At 45.1% G+C, this 25,266-nt stretch overlaps 2 protein-coding genes across 2 annotated transcripts; both read right to left on the reverse strand.

Moving 5' to 3' along the window:
* Positions 1-6,208: 6,208 nt before the first annotated feature.
* Positions 6,209-9,747, reverse strand: LOC121169779 (keratin, type I cuticular Ha4). Its single transcript, XM_041000475.1, has 7 exons — positions 9,301-9,747; positions 9,128-9,210; positions 8,157-8,313; positions 7,282-7,443; positions 7,069-7,194; positions 6,711-6,931; positions 6,209-6,293 (listed from the first exon to the last, which is right to left on the reverse strand). Exons 1-7 carry the CDS (start codon positions 9,646-9,648, stop codon positions 6,209-6,211), a joined length of 1,182 nt encoding a protein of 393 aa, XP_040856409.1. The 5' UTR covers positions 9,649-9,747.
* An 8,004-nt stretch (positions 9,748-17,751) lies between these two features.
* Positions 17,752-21,164, reverse strand: LOC121169761 (keratin, type I cuticular Ha1). Its single transcript, XM_041000440.1, has 7 exons — positions 20,805-21,164; positions 20,539-20,621; positions 20,058-20,214; positions 19,115-19,276; positions 18,902-19,027; positions 18,544-18,764; positions 17,752-17,905 (listed from the first exon to the last, which is right to left on the reverse strand). The coding sequence occupies exons 1-7, from the start codon at positions 21,150-21,152 to the stop codon at positions 17,752-17,754; spliced, it is 1,251 nt and encodes a 416-aa protein (XP_040856374.1). The 5' UTR covers positions 21,153-21,164.
* Positions 21,165-25,266: the final 4,102 nt, after the last annotated feature.

Consider the following 25,266-nt stretch of genomic DNA (forward strand, 5'->3'; position numbering starts at 1 on the left):
AGTGCAATTTTCAGTATCTATGGAGTTATGAGGCATCTTCCACCTCAACAAAACTGCAATCATCTGAAGGTAAGGCACCTTGTATCTTTGATAGCTAGATGGCAGAGCTCAGAAAACACAACTGCACCATATCTTGAGTAGATATAATCATGCATAACTACCTGGCCATTAAACACTGATGGCTAGAAGTGGTAAGTGGGTCTATTGAAGAAAAAAGCCAATTAGCTTTCCAAGAATTCAGGAAGATAATTTCTTCTTATTTAATCCACTTGGTATGTATTATGAATTCTTACCTTTAACTAAGTGATGGTACTGTCTCTGGTCAATGGCCTTCAATAAATATGATGATCAAATCAAATCCTAACAAGAAGGTTTTATACCTACTTGTGTAATTGTGAGGCAGACGCCATGGTTGAGGCTTCTGGTCCCAAGATGTAAGCAACCTGCAGTTGAGATTTAAGGACATTCTTTATTACAGAAGCCAAGGCTGTTTCTAGGGAGAGGCCACACACCCTCCCCCAAAGCTCTTAACCATGGGGTGGAGTTGAGCCAGACTTCTGCTGAGGCCAGCCGCCCCATGATTTGACATTAAAGGCATTAAGACACCTCCTTCCTCCCCAAACCATCTTATCTAATGGCCAGGTCCTACTGCTTCAAATGTAATAAATGAAAGCACACTGTTCTAGAAATGCAAAATAATAAATTGGACCACTTACGGAATAACTGAGTTATAATATGTACAAATGGCAAGGACAGTCCATGAGTGGTATCATCACGCACACACTGAGCAAAAAGAATGATGTGTGTCAAACAGGGATCTCAGAGAGAAGTTAGTGAGCTCTCCATCCTGTATCCATGCCAGCTGTCCTGCCAGGCTGGTCTCAGAACTGCCTACAAGAGCAGAATGTAAACCTCCCACAGCTAGTCCATAAAGGCAACTATGGCTAATGCACCAACCCCCAGCCTCCCTACATCGAAGGGAGAAATTGTGATGATAATCCAGAAACTAAGCAAGCACATTTAGCTCTCTATTCAACAGGACTTCTGATGACAGACAAGCAGGAGAAATGACAGAAAACATTCCAGGTCAGTAGAAAGATGGCCTGAGCAAAGACAGCTACCAACACCTCAAACTGGGCTTCGGAGGATATAGCTCCAAAAACTTTCTCCAGGGGTGGCTATGCTACTCTTACACTCAGTTCTGGACTCCAAAGGGAAATGGAGCTGTGAGGTCTCCAACAACTAAGCAGTGCCATAAGGAACAAAGCTCATTGGTGCTATGTTTTTGTAGCTTTGTCTAGTCTAGAAGAGAAAAGAACGTCAAACACTCCAGGATAATGTCATTAATGGGTGGTGCTAGCCTTGATGAGGAAGCTGGATTCAGGAACCATTTATAAAAAGAATGGAAACTCTCCATAGATCAGGACAAGGACAAATGCTAAAACATTTCAGCAGTACACAGAGGATAAAGAAATCTGGGCTTCATGCTTAATGTGAAAGTGTTGTTTCAAACTTATATTAAACTCACTGTCAAGCTGGTGACTTGAGATAGCTTTGAAAGAACCACCAAATGATGTCTTCCTTGACTGAGTGAACCATAGATTCTGTTGTCATTTTTCCTGACCAGAGATCTCCCCATTTCTATATCCAGTAGATCTGATTCTCAAAATTTTTCCTTAATTTCATTACCCACTCTCACATCAAAACTCTTCTTTTGACTTTTGTATCATTACCACCACTTCTCTATTTCACTCTTCAACTACAGAGCTAGATGCCATCACTACCCTTGCAGACCTGGAGAAATCAGGGCTGAATCTTGCATCAGAGGCTATAGAGCACCCCATGTCAGCTCCATCATTTCTATCAATGGTCCTCAAGGTTATTCTAGGCTCTGGCAATTCCATCTATCTCTTAACTTAGGCAACTCTGTAATACATCTCAAACCTAGTCTTTCCGTGGAACTCTCTCCATTAGAGACTCTCCGTCATCAACTCAGGCTCAAAAATTTCAGGTCTCTGGTAGTTGCTTATGTTAGTTAATTTTATAGCTTGAGCTGACTGGGCTAAGGGATTCCTAGACAGATAGTAACGTGTTGTTTATAGAAGTGATTTCTTAAAAGAGATGAACATTTGGATCAATCGACTGATGTAAAGAACACCTCACCAAGGTGAGTTGGCATCATTCAATCTATTGAGTACCCAAACAGAGAAAAAGCACAAAGGAAGGGAAACCTCTCACTCTCTTCCGTTGATTTTGATTGGAAAGGCAAATTTACAAACAGCAGGAGAGACGGAGAGAAAGATCTTTCATTCACTGGTTCACTATTCAAATGGCTACTATGGGTGCCTCATACGTGGGTGCAAGGTCTCCTCATCCACTATTTTCCCAGGCCATAAGATAGAACTGAATTGGAAGTGCAGCAGCCATGACTCAAACTGGTGCCCATATAGGATGCCAGAGCTTGCAGGCAGATTAGTCTGTTGAGTCACTGTGCTGGCCCCTCTCTTTCATTGAACTTGGACATCTGCCTTCTGCCCTATGACATGGATGCTCCTCATGCTCACACCTTTAGGCTGAAACTGAAACCACACCCAGAGCTTTTCAAGGCCATCTTGGCAGTGGAAGTTGTGAAACATCCCAGCCTCCACAATTTTTTGAGCCAATCCCTCACAATATACCTTTTCTAATATGTCCCTATTCTATGGGTTCCATCTCGCTGTAGAACCCTGCTTGGTACAGTGCTCAATCCCTACTAATTTCCTTCCTTCTTTCTCTGTAGTTCTTCCACCTCCAATCAAGCTTGCATATCCTAAGCCACACCTCCAAAATTCACTGCTCCCTGTCCCATCCTCTTCCATCCACATCAGATCTTGCTGTCATTCATCAGATTCCTTAGTAACCTTCCTTCTCTTTGATGCAGCTCCACCAACTTCTGGGAACCACAATGTCTCAGTCCAGGCAGAGAGGTCGGATATATAATACAAATACTATATGACAAATCCACAGAAAACTATTCAGAGAACTCTCACATTTGGTCTCACTATCACGCAGTGTTTTTCTTCCACTACCACGTTTATTCTCTGTTCCAGGCTTGGAATTAACTGTGCAGTTTCTAATCATAATGGTCATGAATCAACAGATAAGATCTCCCTCTCCCTTTTCTTCTTCCTCCTGATTTCTTGTCTCCTCACCAGGCAAAGTTCGTGTTTGGAAAACATCCCTTTTCTCAGGTCTGCACATGGTCATCTATTCAAATGGATCCCATCGATATGGGGCAGACTGGACTAGTCTGCTACGCATACTGGCAAACCAGGGTAGGGACGGGACTGGTGGGGGTTATTGTGGGTCGCTCTGACTGGGCTGCAGCTCCCGCTGGTTTATGTGAGGGCCAAGTATATGATGGGCAGAGCCAAGATGGACTGCAACACTCATTGGTTCCATTGGAGGTCGGGGCTGAAAACAGAACCAACCCAGCAGTTGCAATCACCAGCTGTTCGGGGTGGTGGACTGTGGTGGGTCCTGTTCTTGCTAGTACATATAGGAATCTGGTCTGGGGACACCTCAAAGTTTCTTTGGGGATCCCCTCAATCGAAATGGCGGACTCAAAACATTAACTAAGATAAGATGGAAGATGGAGCAGGTCAATCAACCACTTCAGCTATATGTTGGCAGCGAAATACTGGACAAGGGTAGACTATGATGGACTATGTCAGTCAGTGTATTCTTCAACAGCCTCATCGTACTTGGAGTGGCGAGATTGGCGGTGATTTATGACTGGTGAACTATTGGAACCACTTGAGCAAGGATCTCGGAGCGTGCCCTACATCTGAGACCTGGTGTGGGTGGGAGACTAGGTGGGGCTTCTCCCTCAATATTCCCTTTGCCTCGGATATATGAAGGGAACAACAGGGAAATGGTGGTCTTACCCACTTTCCCATAGCCCTTGTACCTTTTTACCCTAATTAACAATGTAAAGATTGCCAAATATAATTTTTTTTAAATGGATCCCATCAAACCTTATTTCAGAATTATGCTAATGTTAACATGTTAATAGTTGATTGAAGTTCAAACTATGGGTGTATATAAAGGTTTAGTAATCTTTTCATGTATCCTCATTAGTGCTATTCTCGCTTGTTTATTTAACTCATGGAACTCCGTGCCTTAGAGTCTTCAATGGGGTGATGGTATTGTCCCTTGTTGTGGTGCATGCAGTCAACAAGACAAGCAGACAAAATGTATTCAAACATAAAATTTTTGTTTTCAAAATCTTAATGAGTGTTATACCCTTCTTTTTAAAGATTAGTTAGTTGAAAGGCGGAGTTACAAAGAGGGGGAGGAGATGGAGAAAGATTTTCCACCTGTTGGTTCACTCCCCCAGTAGTCATAATGTCCAGAGATAGGCCAGATGAGAGCTGGAACTTCATCAGGGTCTTCCACCATGGGTGCAGAGGCCCATGTGCTCATCTTCCTCTGCTCTCCCAGGTACATAAGTCAGGAGCTGGGTCAAAGTGGAACATCTAACACAGCATGAGAGGACAAGACCATAAGACTGGTGCTCATATAGAATGCCAATGTTGTAGATGGCAGTGTAACTCACTGCACCATAATGCCAGCCCCTAGTGCGTCATCCTTCTTGGAGCCTCTTCCTAGTGTTCTCCATGAAATCCCCAATTCTCTGTTTGCACCTGTTTACACTGATGTTTGTCTATGAGGGCTGTTGCAGGTTGTTGCGTCCTCAAGGTTGTAAACATGCTATGAGCTGGGATTGGGGTTCACTTACAAGTGTTTCTCGGGAAGCCCATCATATCTGGTGTACTCAGTAAACGATTGACTGTAGTTGTGTGAATCAAACAGAGAAATTGAATGGATAATTGAGATTATAGACTTGACTACTTTCAAAAAAAATCAGAAATGAGGTAAGTTGGGGGTTCAGTAGGATTACTATTTATTAGGGATATTTTGTGAACAGTGGCCTTTCTTAGAATTATAAAAATAAAATAACTACAAAGCTTTAGAAAAACATTATAAACATGAGCAAAGATCCAAGGAAAGAACAAACTTGAAGGGGAGAAGGAAAGAGGGTTAACTGCACTAACAGTCTTTTTAGAAGGCCACGTGTCAGAGATAGCAAGTAGGTAAGAAGATGGAGCAATTAAGCAACCTAAGGTTTTTTTCCAACTGAACATAACTTAATGGCTTGAAAGCAAGTAAAACTGGGCTGTGGGAAACCGAAAACCTGAAACTTGAGTTAAGCTAAGGTCAGAGCAGGGCTTAGGAGTCATCAGCAAGAAGAACGACTGAGGGCTGAGGAGCTAGGCCCTTACTCCATTTGGGAGAAAAGAGGTGATATAGCTATTGAGAGGAGGTGATGAGAGAAATAAGAAGAGGACCAGAGCATATGAGGTTACAGAAATCAAGGAAGATACGTTTCAAGGGAGGAGCAGGCTTCTGTGCAGGTAATGCAGGTGAGGTGAGAGGACAAGATTGTGGCTCTCTGAATCATTTCTACAGAATCTGGTCTTCAGGAGGAAGGGAAGCAGAATAATCTAGTCTGATGAGGGTGACAATGGACACTAGCAGTGAGGATTAGGGAAGATTCACAGAAGTACCAAAGACCCTGCAACCAAGGCAAGACAGGCATGGATGCTTTCAGCAAATCAGCTCTTGGAGACAGCATCCCAGTAGCACATCCCTGCCTCTCTACACGTGTTTCCCATGGAGGATAAAGGGCAGGGTCAGTCCCACCACCTGCATCTCATCCTCCTCATGTGGCAGTAATTTTATGAAACAGTCATGATGATTAATTTATAAGGCATGAATATGAATGAGAAATGCAGTTACTATGCCAGAGAAATAAAGTTTATTGGGAAGTAAATGGAGTAGCCTCCTTACATTCCAGAGAAAACCAAATATGAAAGGAGAGCAGGAAACACAGTGCACACAGGAAACACCCAAAAGCCATCATGGAGCTCCTGGTGTGGGGAGCAAAGTGCTGTCGGGAACAGCAAGGCTCAGCTCTCCATCCAAAGGCTTTCTCCTGGTGTGGGAAGATGGTGATGATGGGTTTGGCTCATTGACTCCAGAAAGTGCTCTGACACAGGGAACACAGCACCGGGAACAGGAATGTTTTTCAATGGCAACTGAGCTCCAATAAAGACAGGACCTAAGCATCTTGCCTGGGAACAAGCTGACAGGAGAGACAGGCTTTTCAGTTACAGCACTTCTGAGAGCTGCCACATGGTCCACAGGAGCTGCCACAGGCGTTGGTGGTGGCACAGGGGTTGCAGGGGAGCCTGAGGGGAACAAGGAGATTCAGAATGGATTGGTAAGCGGCGTGGGGAGAACACACAAGACCTTGTCCTTAATGAAACAGTCTGGATTCTCAGAGGTTGAATCAGAGTCTGTTTCCAAATTCTCCTCTCTCCAGCAAAAATAGAAAATACAAATACTTTCTTGTACCTTCAACTGCCTTACCCAGCAGTTATCACTGTGCCTGGCCATCTCTCAGTTACCACCTAACCATGGGCAGCCTCCAGGGCACAGGCTGTTTCTGTCACTTTGCCATTTCACATTTGAGTCAATATCACAATGACAGGATATATTACAGACGCTCACTTAATGTATTTTGTTTGGCAAGCTGACAGTCAGTCCACACTGTCCTACAACCACAACACTCACATTATCCCCAAAATTTTTTGCTGCCTACTCACTTGCAGTCCTCGCCCTCCAGCAGGCTCCGGTACGTGTTGATCTCGCATTCCAGCCGGGCACGCACGTCCAGCAGCACCTGGTACTCCTGGTTCTGCCGCTCCAGGTCAGCCCGAATCTCACCCAGCTGCGACTCCACATTGTTGATCATGCACTGCACCTGCGACAGCTGGGAGCTGTAGCGGGCCTCGCTCTCTGTCAGCGTGTTCTCCAGGGAGTTCCTCTGAGGGGGGACAGAATATGGGTCACAAGGCTGCTGCCACCCACAAGGGTTCCTCCACAGGCTTGCAGAGGTGGCACCCCAGTGACTCTGCCTCCCAGCCTTTGCTGCGCACAGCAGCAGGTGTGAGAGGAACCCACCAGGTTGTGCTGGGCCTGCAGCTCGATCTCCAGGGCGTTGACCGTGCGTCTCAGCTCAATGATCTCAGCCTGGTAGGACTGCAGCTGCTCTGAGCTGGACACCACCTGCTTGTTCAGCTCCTCACTCTGAAATACCCAAGGAGAAAAGACAAGATCAGTCCCTGTCTAAGAGCCCCAGGAGCATTGTGGGAGTTCAGGTGTTTAAATGCCCACCTGTGTGGCGAACCATTCCTCCACTTCCCTGCGGTTGGTCTCCACCAAAGCCTCATACTGGCACCTGGTCTCATTGAGCACGCGGTTGAGGTCCACAGTGGGGGCAGCGTCCACCTCCACGTTGAGGCGGTCTCCAATCTGGCAGCGCAGGGTGTTGACTTCCTGTGCGTGCAGAAAAGGAAAGGAGTTAACCCCAGAAATGAACCTGCTAACTTCTTGGTAGATGTGAGCACAATACCACCACAAAAGCATTCAAACCCTAATCATTCCCAAAGACAAGCATATATCCCTGCCAAACAGGAAATCCCCATCAAGTCCTTCTCCAAGCAAGCTGAAATAAATTCACATTTCCTTAAGACTAAGTCCAAAATCTGGGGCATGTGGAAGCGCTCATCCACTTCTGCATCTTTGTTCAGCCTCTTCCTTGGGTTGCAATTCCAAATATTGCAGTCCTCCCCTTTGCATCTGAGAAGAGTTCATTAGGTCCTCCCGGGTTCACTCATGCTCTTTGCCCATCCTGCACGATGCTCATTTCCTGTCTCATGTTCTATCCTTATGTCTATGTCCCCGAGATTATGAGTTCTTTTAATGCAAAAGCCAGGCCTCAAATCTCCTACTCCTTCCATCTCCACCAAGTTCAAAGTCTACCAGGAACCAACAGAGAGCAGAACTCAGTGGATGTCCTTCCTGGATATCACAAGCAGCTGTCCCGGTGCCATGCACCTGATTGACAACTGGACCTCATACACTCCTTAGTAGGAAGATGCGATATCATCATTGTGAGCTCACTTTGAGTTCTTTAGAGAAGATCCCAGACTAGAGATCCTGCCAGTAACTGCCCCCTGATGCCCAATTCTAAAGGTTTTTCTTCCTACCTCCTCATGGTTCTTCTTGAGGGACAGCAGCTCCTCCCTCAGGGACTCCACCTGAGCCTCCAGGTCAGACTTGCAAAGGGTCAGCTCATCCAGGATCCTGCGCAGGCTGTTGATGTCAGATTCCACCAGCTTCCGCAGGGACTGCTCTGTCTGAAACCTTTCAACAAGAGGGAAGGATTAGCCAGGAAATAAACCCACCTTCCTCTTTTGTGTATTGTTTGAGTAGGATTGTCCTGGATCACTGAGAACACAGTTTGCTGCTCCTGCTCTCCCACCTGTTTCTAGCTATGCAAGGAAGAGGCCAGAGAGGCCCCTGGCTCATCCAAACGCAAAGAGGTACCCAAGAGACTTCTCAGATGCAGACTCTCTCTGGGCTCTGAATTTGTTGATGAGTAGATCACCATATCGACCTATCTTTCAGCAAAACCTTAATTCCATTTCAGTTCTGACCTGTGGGGTTTACGAGGCCCTTCCAAAAATATCAAAACACATTGTGCATACCCAATTCAAAAATCAAAAGCCTGGATTTTTCTGAGCACTGACAAGGACCACAAGTGCAAAATTTCCACGCCCAATCTAAGATGACACACTACAGGCAAATACAGGTGCACTAAAAATTTACCTATATGCCACATGTATATCGAATGTATAGCTAGAGAGAACATACATGCATTTCATGTTTATACTTGGATTCCATTGCCAAGCCATCTCCTTTGTAATAATAAATGTCCTGAAACCATTCTGTCCCCAAGAATTTTGGAATAAGGGACACGCAGTCTGCTTCAACTGAAGAATCAGTCCATGAGACTGATCTTTCTTTAACGCTGATTTGACAAAAGCAGTCCTAAGAGGAAGAATACACAGAAAGTAGTGGCTTCTTCCTCCCTTCTAGATATTAGACTCATACACCATAGAAGAGCCTTGGAGGCTTTGCAAGTCAAAAGTATTTTGGCCCAAGAGGATTAACATACTTGGTCCTGAAGTCATCAGAGGCCAGCTTGGCATTGTCAACCTGCACCACCAGCCTGGCATTCTCAGACTTGCCACACAGAATCTGAAAAAAAAAAAATGTCCTACTGTGAAGTCCATTTCAACTTGAAATGTTTCACTGTTCCAAGAGATCCCCATACCCCCCACCCCTCACCTTCTGCTGCAGCTCCTCAATGGTCCTGAAGTACGACTGGTAGCTGGGACACAGCAGGGGCTCCTGGGGCTGGCACCGCTCCTGGATCAAGCTCTCCAGCTCTGCATTTTCCCGCTCCAGCTTCCGCACCTTCTCCAGGTAGCTAGCCAGGCGGTCGTTCAGAAACTGCATGGTCTCCTTCTCGCTACCATTGAAGGAGCCCTCACAGAACCAGTTGCAGTTGCCCACATTGGCGGGGATGTTGCAGGCCCCGGGCAGGGTGCAGCTGTGGCAGCTGGGGGCCACGCAGGGCCTGGAGGAGCAGGTGGAGCGGCAGCTCATGTTGGACAGGCAACAGTTGTAGGGCATGGTGTGAGGAGGGGTAGTGGGAGAGCAGGTGAGCTGCTGGAGGTGGATATGAGATTTGAGTCTCTCCTTCCTCCATGACCCTTTTATACCCTAAAATGTGGGTGGAGAACTGGCACATAACTTAACTTCCTTTTCTAATGCTTCAGCTAATTTTTCACCAAAATATGCTAGTTAGAAGCTTCCAAAATAATAATCCCATAAAATTATTCCATTCAGCTTGTGTCACACCAGGCTCCTCCTGGCTGTCAGTGGTTGATGAAATCAGAGTTTCATCAGATGGCTTCAAAGGAGGCAGAATAGTCACAGCCCCAAAAGCCTGTCCCCATTACTCAGAGGGGAAGACAGGTGGAGTTGTTTGGGAATCTGGGACTCCTGACCCATGAGGTCCTGCCATTGCATGCCCTACTGTGAGTGTGTGATCTTCCGGGTGTCCCTTTCTTCTCCAAGATACTCACAGATCAATGTTCAGTTCACCATGTTCTCGGATCACAGTCTCATCTGTATTACCTGTAGGGCTCCTGAGTTTTACAGTTGGTTGCTGCTTAAGCACATTGCCAATCTATGGAAAGATTGAAAACAATGGTGTGTTGGTGGCTGGGAAATAAGAACATAAGATGAATACTGACTGACAAAGTGGGAATAGCATAAAAAGAGAAATCAGACAGCTAAGGCCTACAGGCCAAGTTCAACCTATTGCATTTGTGTGTGTGTGTGTGTGGCATCTAATAGAACACAACCATCTCCATTCGTTTCAGTGGTGTCTAGTCATTGCAAACCAAGACTACAGAGCCACGAAGCCTAAAAGACTCACTTTCCTACCCTTTAAAGAAGACTTATCCACCTGCATGGCAGCAAGTCTGTATAAATACAACAGACAGAGAAAGTGCTCTGCCGTTACTCCCAATCTTAATCCTCTGAGGATATTAGCATCCTTGGCAGTCTGAACACACCTGGAGGTGCTTCCAGGACAAGTCGCAGCACCCATGAAGATGTGCTCTGTTACTCCTGAAAGCACACCATGTCTCTGGCCAGTGCATGCCTCTCAAGCACCTACTGGCTGCCATGCCCTGCGGAGTCTCCCTTTGCCAGTGTGAATCTTAACTGTGTCACCATCCACACCTCACATTCTTGTCCTTGTCCTTCTATTTTTCCTAGAAACTGTCATAGTTCGGCATGAACACCAACTCTTACTTCCACTGATTTTCTCTGTTCTTTATTTTTATTTATCTCTGCTTAACCTTTATTATTTCCTTTATCAGTTTCATTTGCTCTTTTTCCAACTGCAAGGAGTATAAAGTTAGGTTGATTAAGATCTTTTTGTTTTTTAGCATAAGTTTTTATTGCTATAAATTTTCCCCTGAGTACTGCTTTTGCTGCCTCCCACAAGTTTTGATATTTGGATTTTCATCTTTATGGACCACAGATACTTTTTAATTTCCATTTGATTTATTCTCTCACCTATTGGTTATTCAAGAATATGTTGTTTAACTTTTACATGTTTGTGGATTTTCCAGTTCTTCTGCAATTACCAATTACTAGTTACATTCCATTGCAGTAGGAAAAGATATGTGCTATGATTTCAATCTTATGAAATACGTTTAGGCTTGTTGTGTGACCTGATATGTAATCCAGCAGGATAACATTCTGTGCACACTGGAGAAGAATGTGTATTCTGCTCCTGTCGGGTGGAATATTCTGCACATGTGTCTGCCAGTTCCATTGGTTCTTTGCCTTGTTCAAGTTCATTGTTTCTTTAGTGATTTTCTATCTGAATATTCTATCAATTACTGAGGTTGGGATATCAAAATCCCCTACTGCTATTCTGTTTTGTCTGTATCTGCATTTAGTTCTGTTAATATTTACTGTGTATGTAGGTGCCCTGCTGTTGACTGTGTACATATTCATAATTGTTCTGTGTTCCCAGGGAATCTTTTATTACATAAAGCGGTTTGTCTCTTGTGACAGTTTTTGACTTAAAGTCAGTATTATGTGACCTAAGTACTACCTTTCTCCTCTTTCCATAATTTTTAATTGCCAATTTTTAATTGACATATAATAATGATGTACATTGACTGGATAGAGTATGATTCTATCCCTTTAATTTGGGCCTTCGAATCTAAAGTCAATCTCTCATAGATAAAACAATTGCCATGAATCTTACTTCGTTTGTTTTTTCTTAATCCATTTGACTACTCTGTGTGTTTTCAGTGGAGAATTTTATTCATTTACATTTAAAATAATTATTGAAAGGGAAAGACCATCAGTATTCCATTTCTGGCTCTGTCTCCTGATTCCAGGTTCCTGCCAGGTCAAACCCTGGAAGGCAGTGGTCATTGGTCAAGTCATTGAGCTCCTGCCACCCATGGAGGGAAGCTGAATTGAGTTTCTGGCTTTTAACTCTGATCCTGCAATGGTAAGGAGCAGGTAGTGAACCACAAATAAGTGCTCTCTCTGCCTTCTACTTCTTCCTCCTCTAATCCTCTCCTCCCACTTATAAATTAAAATAATAATAATAATAATAAACTATGCTGGATTCCACCAGCACTTCAAGGCAAAGAAGACAGAAGCGAGTGCCTTTATATCTTGACTATTACACCCCCTAATCTAGTTAGGGGTTTCTCACAAAAAGGGAGTTTGTGCACTTTTGTTGAATTACTGTGTCCTGGAGGGCCTAGTATTTCCTATTTAGGTAGCTTCCTGACATCATCACTACCCTCAAAAAAATCACACATTCAAAGTTATATAACGTGGATCCATATTCTTATCTATGATATGAGTTCAGAAAACTCGGGTTTTTTTTTCCTTCTAAATCTGGTTTTTTTTTATTGTTATTAACATTGTATTATGTGATACAGTTTTATAGGCACTGGGGATTCCCCCCACCCCTCCCACACCCCTCCCCTCATAGTGGATTCCTCCACCTTGCTGCATAACCTCAGTTCAAGTTCAGTTGAGATTCCTTCATTGCAAGCATATACCTAGCATAAAGTCCAGCATCTTATTGTCCAGATAAGTTCAGTGGCCTCTTGTTTTTGTTCTCTCTTAAACTGAAGTGATATCAATGCTGCCTGTCTCACAGTTTATCACGGAGCTGAGTGAGAGTCTGTGTGTGTGAGCATGGTAGGTCAAGCAAGGGGATGATGACGACAATGATTTCTATAAATTCCATCCTCCTTTTCATTTTGTGAAGAGTCTATTTTAATAAGCATGCACCTGGACACATCGCCCATGTGAGCCCAGGGGTAATGACATCTGGGTGCTCAGGTTCCATTACTGTCTCCTTGTGTCAGAGATGGAGAATCTGAGGTATTGGTGGGGCAGGGAAAACTTGATTTGTCCAAAATGACATGAGTAAGTAGATGCAAGTCTGACTGGCTCATCATACCTGTGTGAATTAGCGCAATGAAATAGAAGAACTGGGAGAAAACACACAGCGAGGTCCTGGATTCCAATGCAATTCTGAGTATAGAGCTAAGAAACCACACCTAGGCTTCCTGAACGTGGCTTTACTCCTCAATAAGCTGGGAATAATAAAGTGCCCGGTCCCTCAGGCTTGTCAGAAACTGTGACGCCTAGAAGTATAAGGATAGGGTTTTCCTGAACTGCCCCGCTTGTCTGCTCTGGGTGCTAAGTAAAGCCTCAACCTCCAAAAACACAAATGATGGCTTTGACCTCAGATACAGGCATGGAGAACAGTGTGTTAACTTTGTTTCGTAGCAAACATAAAATATTCAGGGAAACAGAAGGGAAAAATCAGCAAAAATATTCAGCGGGTGATTGTGCTACCGTGAATACAGGAGTGCAGGTTGCTTTTCCATGTGTGTTTATCAGTTCTTTCATATATATTCCCAGGAGTGGGATTGCTGGGTTATATGGTAGGTAAATTTTCAGTTGTCTGGATATTGTCCATACCAACTTCCATAGTGACTGCACCAGCCTGCAAACCATGAGCAGTGGAGTAAGGCACCTTTTTTCCCCACATCGTCACTAGCAGATGTTGTTGGCAGTTTTCTGTATGTAGGCCATTCTCACTGGAGTTAAGTGGAACGTCAGTGTGGTTTATATTTGAATTTTTCTTATTGCTAGGGAGCTTGAGCATTTTTTCATATGTCTGTTAGTCATTTCTGTTTGTTTCTTTGAAAAACGTCTGCTCATCTCCTTCACCTATCTCTTGTTTTGTTTGTTTTGTTGTTATTGTGTTTCTGGAATTCTTTGTGTATCCTGGATATTAGCTCCTTATTTGTTGTGTGACATGCAAAGATTTGTTTATGGTGAAAGGTGAGGGTCTTGTTCTTTATTTCTGTAGGCTGCTATCTAATTGCCCCAACAGCATTTGTTGAAGAGACCAACTTTTTTCTCTGGGTTGTTTTTTTATTCTCTTGTTGAACATTAGATGATTGCACTTGTGTGGGCTCTTTTCTGGTGTTTCTATTCTTTCTCCTTGATCTTCCTCTCTTTCTGTACCAGTACCAGGCTATTTTGATTCCTATATTCCTATAATATGTCCGAAGGTATGGAATTGTGATCCCTCTAGCAAGATTCTTATTCTTCAAGATAGTTTTGGCTATTCATGGTCTGTTGTATTTCCAAATGAATTTTTGTATCATCTTTTCTTTTCTGGGAAGAATGTTCTTGGGATTTTGATTGGGGTAGCATTCTATATATTACTTTTGGCAGTATGGACATTTTGATAGTGTTGTCTCTGCCCATCCAGTAACATGGTCCATCTCTCCATTCTTTAAATGTCTTCTATTTCTTTGTTCAATGTTTTGTAATTTTCCCCATAGTGATCTTCCACATCTTTAGTTAGGCTTATCCAAGATATTTAAGTGTCTCCTCTGTTATTTTTTATAGTATTCTCTGTTGTTTTAAAAGGGACCAAACTGACTAGTTCCTTTTCAGCTCTGGAGTTGTTTGTGTATACTGGGGGCACTGATTTGCATTCATTTATTTTGTACCCATCCACATTACCAAACTCTATTTTAAGTTCTTGCAATTTTCTATTAAGTCAGTTAGTTCTCCTATGTATAAATCATGTCATCTTCAACATGGAAACAACCTAGATGCTCACTGAAAAAGGACTGGATAAAGAAATTGTGGTATATCTACTCTATGGAATACTATTCAGCTATTAAAAAGAATGAAATTTTACAATTTGCAACCATGCAGTTCCAGTTGGAGATCATTATGCTCAGTGAAGTGAGCTAATCCCAAAAGGACAAATATAATATGTTTGCCCTAATAAAAGTCAACATCCAGCAAAAATGCAAAACAGAAATTAAAGGTAAACAAGCACCCACTTGTAATCTCACAGATGAAGGATCTAATGAAAACCAGAGTATTAGGAATCAAACAAAATTAACAGAATTCATCTCTACTACTGAATAAAAGTAGGCTCCTGGTGAAACATCTAAATATACCTAAACAACAAAATATGAAACTCTATCATTGCCTACACCAACAGTATCATGACCCATGTAAAGAGCAGAAAGTTTGAGTCAAGACTACAACTGGTAAACTATTTTACTACAAAAGACAGGGGACAATGAGGGAGAAGAGAGGTCTAGAGGAGAGGGAGGATGCCCTATACCCACAAAATCGTAAAATGGAAAATAAGGATAAAATAATTCAGCAGGTGAACCTCGGAATAAGTCTGAGAGTTATAATTCCCCCACCTTGTTAATATTAAAATTTAATATAAGTGTCTGAGAGTAATAGCTGTAGCTGGCTAGGAGTTGAGCCCAGGGAAGCCTAGAAGCCAATAAAACAAGCCATGCCATGTAACATATCCAACTGGGACATTTATGAGACAATGGGCTTGGGGACCAAAGAGTGACAATTGATACTGCATAAACCACACACTCTTGAAGCAGAGCTAGATTTTAAGAAGAAAGAAATAGTGGGATGAAAGCCAGTAAGACAGAAATTCCAGTGTTAACTGTAAAAGGCAGGAGAGGGGAGAATAACCATATTTTGCTACTTTCAAGAAGCTCAGCTATTATTTTGAGTTGATGATAAAGTTATCAATAATCCTGATAGACATCTCTCGTTTACCAGATGAACCCATAAACACGATGTTTCCACCCTCCTCCTGGCAAGTGTATAAAGCAGGTAGAAAACAAATAATTAAACACGCCCCCCGCCCTTACATCTGAGGATACCAAAGGTCAGAGAAGCCACATGCCCTGGCTGGGAACCGAGGGTTGGGAAGAGAGTGGGTAGATCAGTGTTGGAAGCCAGGTCCTAGAACTTGGGTCTCAACCTGACTCATCAGAGTCTCATGACTTGCGGAGCTTCTACAACACCCTTGGGAGCAGCCAGGCTAAACACCAGGCCAACACAATCAGATGCTCTGAGAGCAGTCTGCAGACACCATTGCAGGGAGGGATTCCAGAGCATGACCAGGGTTGAAAGGCACTGTTTTGCTCTGTGCTGGATGACAGCGACAGACCACCTGGAAAAAGAGCTGCCTGAAAGGGTTTAAAAGAATAAGGAACCATTTTTATTTGGATTGTTTGTTTAATTAAGATATAGATACATAAGTTAGGGTTTTTGTTTCTGAAAATAGTAAGATTTACAAATCTGGAATTTGTTTCCCCAACCAGAATTAGCCTTCCTTCCAGAGTGCTCTTTCTTTCCAAAATGTGTTTAGAACTTGTTGCTTAGTCAATGTATCTTTTAAAGTCTGTGTCCTTTGGGAATGGACCTTCTCCTTTCTTAAGCCTATTGAAGAGAAATGAACTACTTTTAAATAACAGATAATCAACTTAGATCTCTTACAAAAATCCATATGATCATGGCTCCTAACTGAGCCTCAAGCTGAATCCTGAAAAGAATTGCCAGAAGTGCACTGGATTTGCATGTACGGGACAACTTTTAAAAAGGTCATTGACCTGGATATGTTCCTTGTGCTCTGAGTTTCTTAAAATTTTCAAGATTTATTGACCTATTTGAAAAACACAGGAATGGAGATAAAGAGAAACCAAAAGAGACCTTGCATCCACAGATTCACTCCCCAAATGGCTGCAACAGCCAAAGCTGGGTCAGGCCAAAACAGAAACCAGGAGCTCTATATTCAAGCTTGCCACATGGGTAACAAGGATGAATTCTGGAATCTGAGTTTTAAAAGTAAGAAACTGTACAGGCATTTGATGCAGCAGTTAACATGCCTTTTAGAGCACCCACATCCCACATCAGAGTGCCCACTTCATTTCCCAGTGACTCCACTTTTAATCCACCTGCTAATGCACACCCAAGGAAGCTGCAAGTGGCAGCTCAAGTTCTTGGATCCCCCTCCAAATCCATGAGAGACCTGGATGAAGTTCCAGGCTTCTGATTTTGGCCTAAACCAGGTTTGGATCTTGGAAGTATTTGGAGCATGAACCAGATGGCAGAAGCTGCCATCTGTCTCTCTGTCTCTTCCCCTCTGTGTATCTCTGTCTTTCGAATAAAATTAAAAAATAAATTTAAGAAAAATAAGAAGCCTCCTATTGCGAAAAGCTCAGTTTTCTGGGTCTGTCTTCAGTCCCTAGCTCATGCCTCCCCAGTTAAGATTTGGATAAAAGCAACTCAGGGAGCTGCCCAAGTCAAGAGAAATAAATATTCTAGAATGGTCACAAGGAGGCCCATGCCACAGCACTGCCACTGTCATGCCGTCTTCCTGGCTGGCCTGCCTGCCTCACCCATTGGCCCAGCACACCAGGACCAGTCGTCTGCCCCAAGGCATAGAATAGCCCTGGCATCTGAGAGTCAGGACATTATATTTTCTGGCTTTCAAGTGGTTTTTTTAATGGAGTACTCCATGATGAATGCATTGAACCAAATGAATACCAATGAGATCTGTCTTGCCAAGAAAGTCATGTTTATTAGATTACAAGGGAGGGCCTCTGGCCCCTAGGAGAGTCCTCCAGGCATGCAAAAGAAGGATTGACGCTGAAGAAGGAGAAGGTGGCAGGCAGTGGTCAGGAGGTCCGGGCAGCTGGGAGCTCCTCACCAGGATTGCTCTGGTCATTTGCTTTCAGGCTCTTGTGGAATGAACCAGAGTGAGTTAAACCTCTGGAGCCTTAGACCCTGCATCCCGGCTGCTCCCCAAAGCCCTGGCTTCTAGCGCACAAAGGAGTTGCAGGGCCCACAACGAGGCCGTGGGGCACAGGGTGTGCAGGGGGTTGGGGGAGCACAGGGGGCACAGGGATTGGAGACACAGGGCCCAATGGGCTTGCTGCATGCGTTGGTCGTAGCACAGGGGTTAGGGGGCAGCCTGGAAGAAAAAAAATGAGAAGCAAAGGTGAGTTGAGGAAGAGTCAGAATAAAATATCAAAGCAATCCCAAAACCCAGCATCCTGACAAGCCTGGGTTTTGAAAAGAGAATGGCCACAGGCTTACCTGTTGGGGGAAAAAAAAATGCTAATTGCCTCTATACCATAGAGTCCCAAAAGAACTACAGAAACTCAGAAACTTGAATTTTTCCCTCTTTTGTCTGTCCTTTCTTAGCTGATACCCGTGACCTTCTCCAAGCCCCAGCCTCTCCTATAGAATGGGAAGAACAACCTGGATAGCCTGGCTGGTTGTAACTGCAAGCTCAGATAAGGCAGCACAGGCAGATGGACCATACACAGCACAGTGTTGTAAATAGTAAGGCATGTCACTGATCCTACAAATATTCAGAGGCCAACTATGATGCACTATAATCCTAGTAGAATGCATTTGGCTGTACAGTTTCAGCCGGTATATCAAACAATTCTTGCTACCCAACCTCTCCAGGTTTTGAAACATCTCCAGACCACATTTTCTGGGATCTGTTTTGGCATGCCTAGTGCAAAGATGTATGGTTTCTGCCCAGAGATCACGAGAAGTATGCCTACTAACGCAGCCAAACAACCCCAGCCAAAAACTCACTTGCAGTCCTCGCTCTCCAACAGGCCCCGGTACGTGTTGATCTCGCACTCCAGCCGGGCACGCACATCCAGCAGCACCTGGTACTCCTGGTTCTGCCGCTCCAGGTCAGCCCGAATCTCACCCAGCTGCGACTCCACGTTGGTGATCATGCACTGCACCTGCGACAGCTGGGAGCTGTAGCGGGCCTCGCTCTCTGTCAGCGTGTTCTCCAGGGAGTTCCTCTGTGGGGGGACAGAATACGGGTCACAAGGCTGCTGCCACCCACAAGGGTTCCTCCACAGGCTTGCAGAGGTGGCACCCCAGTGACTCTGCCTCCCAGCCTTTGCTGCGCACAGCAGCAGGTGTGAGAGGAACCCACCAGGTTGTGCTGGGCCTGCAGCTCGATCTCCAGGGCGTTGACCGTGCGTCTCAGCTCAATGATCTCAGCCTGGTAGGACTGCAGCTGCTCTGAGCTGGACACCACCTGCTTGTTCAGCTCCTCCGTCTGCAACACCCAAGGAGAGAAGACAGGATCAGTCCCTGTCTAAGAGCCCCAGGAGCATTGTGGGAGCTCAGGTGATTAGATGCCCACCTGTGTGGTGAACCATTCTTCCACTTCTCTGCGGTTGGTCTCCACCAAGGCTTCATACTGGCACCTGGTCTCATTGAGCACGCGGTTGAGGTCCACGGTGGGGGCAGCGTCCACCTCCACGTTGAGGCGGTCTCCAATCTGGCAGCGCAGGGTGTTGACTTCCTGTGCATGGAGAGTAGACAAGAGTTACCACCCTCAACGAAAAATGGACTGCCAGAAGTGGTATCATTTGCTGATGCCCTGTTGGCCTACTTCTCAAAGAAGAAGCCGTGAGTGGAGCCATCTGTGACAGTCCGTAGAAAGGAGTCTGCACTGCAAATCACAACTATTTCCTCACCATGGCTTGGCAAAAGCACTGGCTTCAAAAAGGCAACCTGAGGATCCACTCAGACACCAACGCAGGTTGAACTAACTGCCCTGCAACTCTCCAGGCTTGTAGACTGGCTGTTAGAACCTTACAGTGCAGACAACTGGGTACTCAATTTGGGGCTGTATATCAAACAACTCTTGCTAGCAAGAAAGAAATAAGATCTTGTCTCAGTGACTCCCAGAAGAGAGAGCAGCAGCCCCCAGTCCTTCTGTAAGACTGAAACAGTGGTAACCCACATTCATCAGGCTGATTTGGGGGAGTTTGAGACAGGAAACAAGCTGTGTCAAACTCAAATACAGCAGTGCTAGGATCTTTCTACAACCCAGTGACAAGGACAGACTGAGCAAACAGCTCTGGAAATGCAAGCACTGCCCTCATTTTGAGTGAATGTGGGGACATAGGCAGGGTTCGTGTCTCTGATTCCTCATCTCTGAGTTGTGGTGCCTTCAGGGTACATGAGTGAAGACAGGCTCACCCACTGCTCACCATCATCATTCTGCATCTCCAACCCTCTGAAGTGTCCCTCAACCCCAGAACCAGTCTCATTGCCTCAGTTCTACTTCCTGGCCTCACCTCCTCATGGTTCCTCTTGAGGCAAAGCAGCTCCTCCTTCAGCGACTCCACCTGTGCCTCCAGGTCGGACTTGCACAGGGTCAGCTCATCCAGGATCCTGCGCAGCCCGTTGATGTCAGACTCCACCAGCTGCCGCAGCGACAGCTCCGTTTCATACCTGTGCAAGCACAGGGACATAGTTAGCAGGTCTTCATGGCTCTTGAGAGCAATCTGTGACAACCTGCTTGGCTCTGTGCCACACCCATCACACCCCACCCTGGGCAGTGAGTAGACCCAGCACACAGACTTGGTCAAAGCTCAGTAAGAAACCCCGAACTCATTTATTTGTGTGCTTTCTTGGCTGGGCTCCCCCCAGTGCTCTATAGCATCCTACATAACCAATGAATTACTCTGTTCGTTGGAAAAGCTATGGAAATCTCTTTATTTAAATGAGAGGTTAAACAAAAGGGACAGGCAATAGTGTAGATTCCAAGCAACTCACTTGGTCCTGAAGTCGTCCGCAGCCAGTTTGGCGTTGTCAATCTGCACCACCAGCCTGGCATTCTCGGACTTGGTGCATAGGATCTGGGGAGCGGGGAGGGATTGTTTAAGTGAGGATGGACAATGGATGTGAAGCCATCAAATTCTTACACATTTCTTAAAGGCAAAAACCATAACAAGAACCATGACAGCACAGAGACAAAACAGCACAGGTTGGGAATTAGAGCAAACTCTCCGAGCCTGGACATGACACTTCCCACCCCTCACCTTCTGCTGCAGCTCCTCAATGGTCCTGAAGTACGACTGGTAGCTGGGGCACAGCAGGGGCTCCTGGGGCTGGCACCGCTCCTGGATCAGGCTCTCCAGCTCCGCATTCTCCCGCTCCAGCTGACGCACCTTCTCCAGGTAGCTGGCCAGGCGATCGTTCAGAAACTGCATGGTCTCCTTCTCGCTACCATTGAAGGAGCCCTCACAGAACCAGTTGCAGTTGCCCACATTGGCGGGGATGTTGCAGGCCCCGGGCAGGGTGCAGCTGTGGCAGCTGGGGGCCACGCAGGGCCTGGAGGAGCAGGTGGAGCGGCAGCTCATGTTGGATAGGCAACAGTTGTACCGCATGGCACTGAGAGAGAGTGAGGTGCCTAGCTGGAGCCTGAGTCCAAGTTCTGCAAGTCACAGAGCTGTGGGTCGGCTTCCTCTGGGGCACCTTTATACCTGCCCCACGGAGGGTGTGGACGTGGTAGGCGATGACTTTTTTCTTTTTATTTCCTCACTGGTTTTCAAACGCCCTTCTCTTCAGTCTGTTATTTGCCTTCCTCACCAGAGTCCCTTCTCCCATAAAATTCTTTACTTGAGCTTCTTGCTAAGTCAGGGCTCCAGCTGGGACAGTCCACCCATGCAATCCGAGCATTGTGGTAGACCTTCAAAGAAGCCATTAACTAGGAGTCAGTCTCTGCAATGACATTCTTCTGCATCACGTGGTGCTACAAGTGCAGCTACATCTCAGATCCCATCCCACCCAACATCTCCAGGGAGAAGCACAGACTGGTGTGGAGGAAGAAGTGGTCTCCTATAGCAGCAGACTCCTATCCTTCACTTTAATGAAAGAGTCTTCAAATGTTACAGCACTCCCAACATGGAAATCCTGAGGGATATGATTCAAGTTGAATTGGGTCATGGTTGTGGAGGTTAGACACCTGTTAGTGCTATAAGGGATCACATAATGCTCTCCCTCTCCCATACCTTGTCATGAAAGAGAATTGTAGAAAGGGAGATTCTAGAGGTAAGGGTTTTGACCATTTGAGAACAGGGAAACTTTCTAGAAAAATCATTGAAAGAGGGCTGAAAAATACAAGCTGAGAGATCCACATCAGTGCATTTCAACTGTCCAAGGAAAGTGTCTGGAAGAGTGAGTAAGACAGCAATAAGGAAGTGTGGTACAAGCTTGCCATAGAGTGTGGGTACATCAGGAAAACTGGGGAAAGTCCACAGACAAGAAATCACTTGAAGTTGATCCTAAAACATCACATGAATAACTTTGTAATTTATCTACTTTAGCTTGAACATTTAAAAAAATAAATCTTAAATTTCTAGTTAAAGGCCTAGCACAATGTCTCAATTGGTATTTACATCAAAATTGCATTTACTTCAATCTTGAAAGCACCAGGATCCCATATTGGCACTGGTTCATACCTGGACTGCTCCACTTCCCATCCAGCCTCCTGCTTGTGGCCTGGGAAAGCAGTAGAGGATGGCCCAAAGCCTTAGGACCCTGCACTTACATGGGGGACCCAGAAGAAGCTCCTGGCTCTTTATCAGCTCAGCTTCAGCCATTGCAGCCATTTGGGGAGTGAACCAATGGATGGAAGATCTTCTTCTCTGTCTCTCCTCTCCATAAAATCTGATCTACCTTCCCAATAGAAATAGTAAACTAATCTTTAAACTTTTCAGACTTTTTGCCCAGTCCTCCAAGTGCAATGAATATAGCAGGAAAATGCTCCATGTTCTGCCCTGTGTTTCCCAACTCCAACCCTACAGGTTTACATACAAGCTGCTTTAAAAATCAAAGGTATCAGGGTAACCCTTTTGTATAGTGGTTAAGAGCCTCTTGGGTAACCCATACCTCATATTAGAGAGTCTGGGTTCAAGCCCAACTCTGCTTATTATTTCAGCTTTCTGCTCGTACACACTCTGAACGGTGGTAGGTGATGTCTCATGTAGTTGATCCTGCCCCCAGTTAGGAGAGCCTGACTAAGGCTCCTAGCTTCAGCCCGGACTAGCTTCTGCTGCTGGGGGCATTGAAGGAGCAAAACAACAGGTGGTCAATCTCTCTCTCTCTCTCTCTCTCTCTCTCTCTCTCTCACACACACACACACACACACACACGCGCGCGCGCACTCAGACACACACACATACATCTCTACCTTTCAAATAAATAAATGAATATTTTTAAAGCTTCCAAAGGTATGAAAGTGCCAAAAGCGGGTTCCGTGGTTATGTAATTGACTCTAAAGGATCCAGGTGCCAGGAAGGAAATGGAAAGGGATTTGCCAACCAGCCTGGAGTCATTTGGCATTGTCATGGGAGCTGAAGAAAGGTGCCAGGGAGTCTGAAGAAGAAGTGGCCAAAGTTCTGAATATATGAGACTTGCCTTGGGGCTGGTGTGTAGCTCAACAGAAAACTTGCAACTCCAGTATCTCCTTTAGGAGCACTGGGATGAGTCTCTGCTACTCTGTTTCCAATCCAGATTTCTGTCAATGTACGTGGAAAGTCATTGAAAAACGACGCAAGTGTGTATACCACTGCAATCAGTAAATAGACCAGGATAGAGTTCCTAGCTCTGGCTTGGCTTGGCACAAACGAACCAGGGTATGGATAAAAGATTCTCTCTCCTCTCTCCCTTTTAAATAAATAATCTTTTTTGTAAGTTGTCTAATTAAAAGCACCACCAGATACCACCTGCCTTTCAGGAGGCGATACCCTGACTTCCCCCAGGGCTCTAGCTGGCTGCCAGCCAGAGCTGCCGTTTTATTGAATACTTGTTGGAGTCCTTCCCCCATGTAGCACTCATGAGTCTTCATGTGGTGCCCCCGCTTACGTCTCAGATAAAAGGCCCCTCAGCTATGCTTCCCAAGACCATGATCACGGCTTATTAAAATGCCATTCAGATGAAAAGCTCACAGCACTACAAAGAAATCCCAGACTTGCAATAACATCACATTTTCTTTGTTTCCTTCCAAGACAATTAAAGCAGGAAAAAGCACATGGGCCTGGCCAGCAGTGGCAGTCTCACCTCCTCTGGGACTGGGATGAATGGAAAAACTAAGGCAGCCACCTGATGGTCACTCATTTGTGGGGGAGCAACACTGGCCTCCTGCCACCCTGCTCATACCAGCCTGTCCAAAACTCTGGTTTTCCAGCTTCCTTCTTCCCCATCCGGGAAGGTTTTACCTTGCATACAGACTGAAAGCCAGCAGCAATCTCCAAGCTTTTTGCTCTACTCTACTAATGGGTCAACATGATCACATGGATGCATTCAACAAAGAAGAACGCCCACATTGTCAGCAGGAGAAGATTCAAGAACTGGGACAACAAAAAAGTAGGGAAAAAAATCCATACCAGGCAGAGAGGTCAGAAAGATGGAGCAAGATGAAAACAAGGAGAGTTGTGCTTGGTAAGAGAGAAAAGGCAAAGAAACAGGAGGGAAGACTGGAAGGAATCGTCAGATCAATCCAGGGTAATGTGAATCAGGCAAAGCTAGCCCGTCTTCAAATGGGCTAACCTGAAGAAGGAGAGCTGAGCAGCAGCCAAACTAAACTGATGCACAACAGAGAAGCCCATCTGGCCGCATGTCCCGCAAGACATCAATGCAGGTGACTCATAGAAGAGCCCCAGGCACACGACCACAGCTTTGCTCCAAGGTGTCCACTGCACAGCATCAGTCGCCTCTTCCATCCAGTCTGAGATTGGCTGGTGGCTAAGGAATCCACAGTTGGCTGCACCCATGCAGAAAGTTAAAGAGGAACAATGTTATGGATAAGCAACGTGCAGGAAGAGGAAGGGAAAAGAGACCAGGGATCATCAGACCTTCTGTGGCTTCTGGAAATGGCCAATTTGCAGCCACACTGAAGATGCAGGAAAGAACAGGTTACCTCTGTTACTTGCTGATTATGCCTAGCGATTGCTTCCCCCTGCCACCCCGGCTGGCTGCCCTGAAGAAGGTGAAATGGCCTGAGGATCCAGGGTAGAGCACAGACTGACTGGTGAGTAAATCCAGATCTGCCATCCCCTGTAACCAAGCTTCTTTCTGCCAGCACTATCAAAGAACCAACAGTTTGGGGTAGGCTTGTGTTTTGAATTATTGAGAGGTAATGGGACCCCAGGTTCGTAAGAGCCCCATGACCTTGTGTATATTGGGAGTAGGCTTTGTGTACTCTTTAGATTTTCTAGTGGGAATACTTGCAAATTTTATTTATTTAGAAAGAAATAAAGCACTCAGTGGATTGTCATGCCCACATTCTTGATTGCATCTCATTTAGTTCAAAACTGCTTAAGGAAGTGGCTTCTCCATGCTGGGCCCAGGATTAACAGAAGACCACAGCTCTGATAAAGGATTTTCTTTCTATGAACGGTATTTGTCCACCCCCCAAAAAAATGTATGAGAAATAGCCAGAAGATAAGGATATGATAAATTACCATAAGAAAAGGTGTGAGATGCATATAGAAATGGATT

Source organism: Ochotona curzoniae, unplaced genomic scaffold (assembly GCF_017591425.1).
Source record: "Ochotona curzoniae isolate NIBS_2020 unplaced genomic scaffold, NIBS_Ocur_1.0 scaffold_2453, whole genome shotgun sequence".
NCBI lineage: Eukaryota > Metazoa > Chordata > Mammalia > Lagomorpha > Ochotonidae > Ochotona > Ochotona curzoniae.

Coding starts and splice junctions, on each gene's coding strand:
- LOC121169761 (XM_041000440.1), bottom strand. CDS start 21,152: ATGCGGTACAACTGTTGCCTATCCAACATGAGCTGCCGCTCCACCTGC. Junction 20,622..20,804: donor TTGAGGAGCTGCAGCAGAAG/GTGAGGGGTGGG, acceptor CCCGCTCCCCAG/ATCCTATGCACCAAGTCCGA. Junction 17,906..18,543: donor TTGGAGAGCGAGGACTGCAA/GTGAGTTTTTGG, acceptor TTTTTCTTCCAG/GCTGCCCCCTAACCCCTGTG.
- LOC121169779 (XM_041000475.1), bottom strand. CDS start 9,648: ATGCCCTACAACTGTTGCCTGTCCAACATGAGCTGCCGCTCCACCTGC. Junction 9,211..9,300: donor TTGAGGAGCTGCAGCAGAAG/GTGAGGGGTGGG, acceptor TTTTTTTTTCAG/ATTCTGTGTGGCAAGTCTGA. Junction 6,932..7,068: donor TGCAGGCCCAGCACAACCTG/GTGGGTTCCTCT, acceptor GTCCCCCCTCAG/AGGAACTCCCTGGAGAACAC.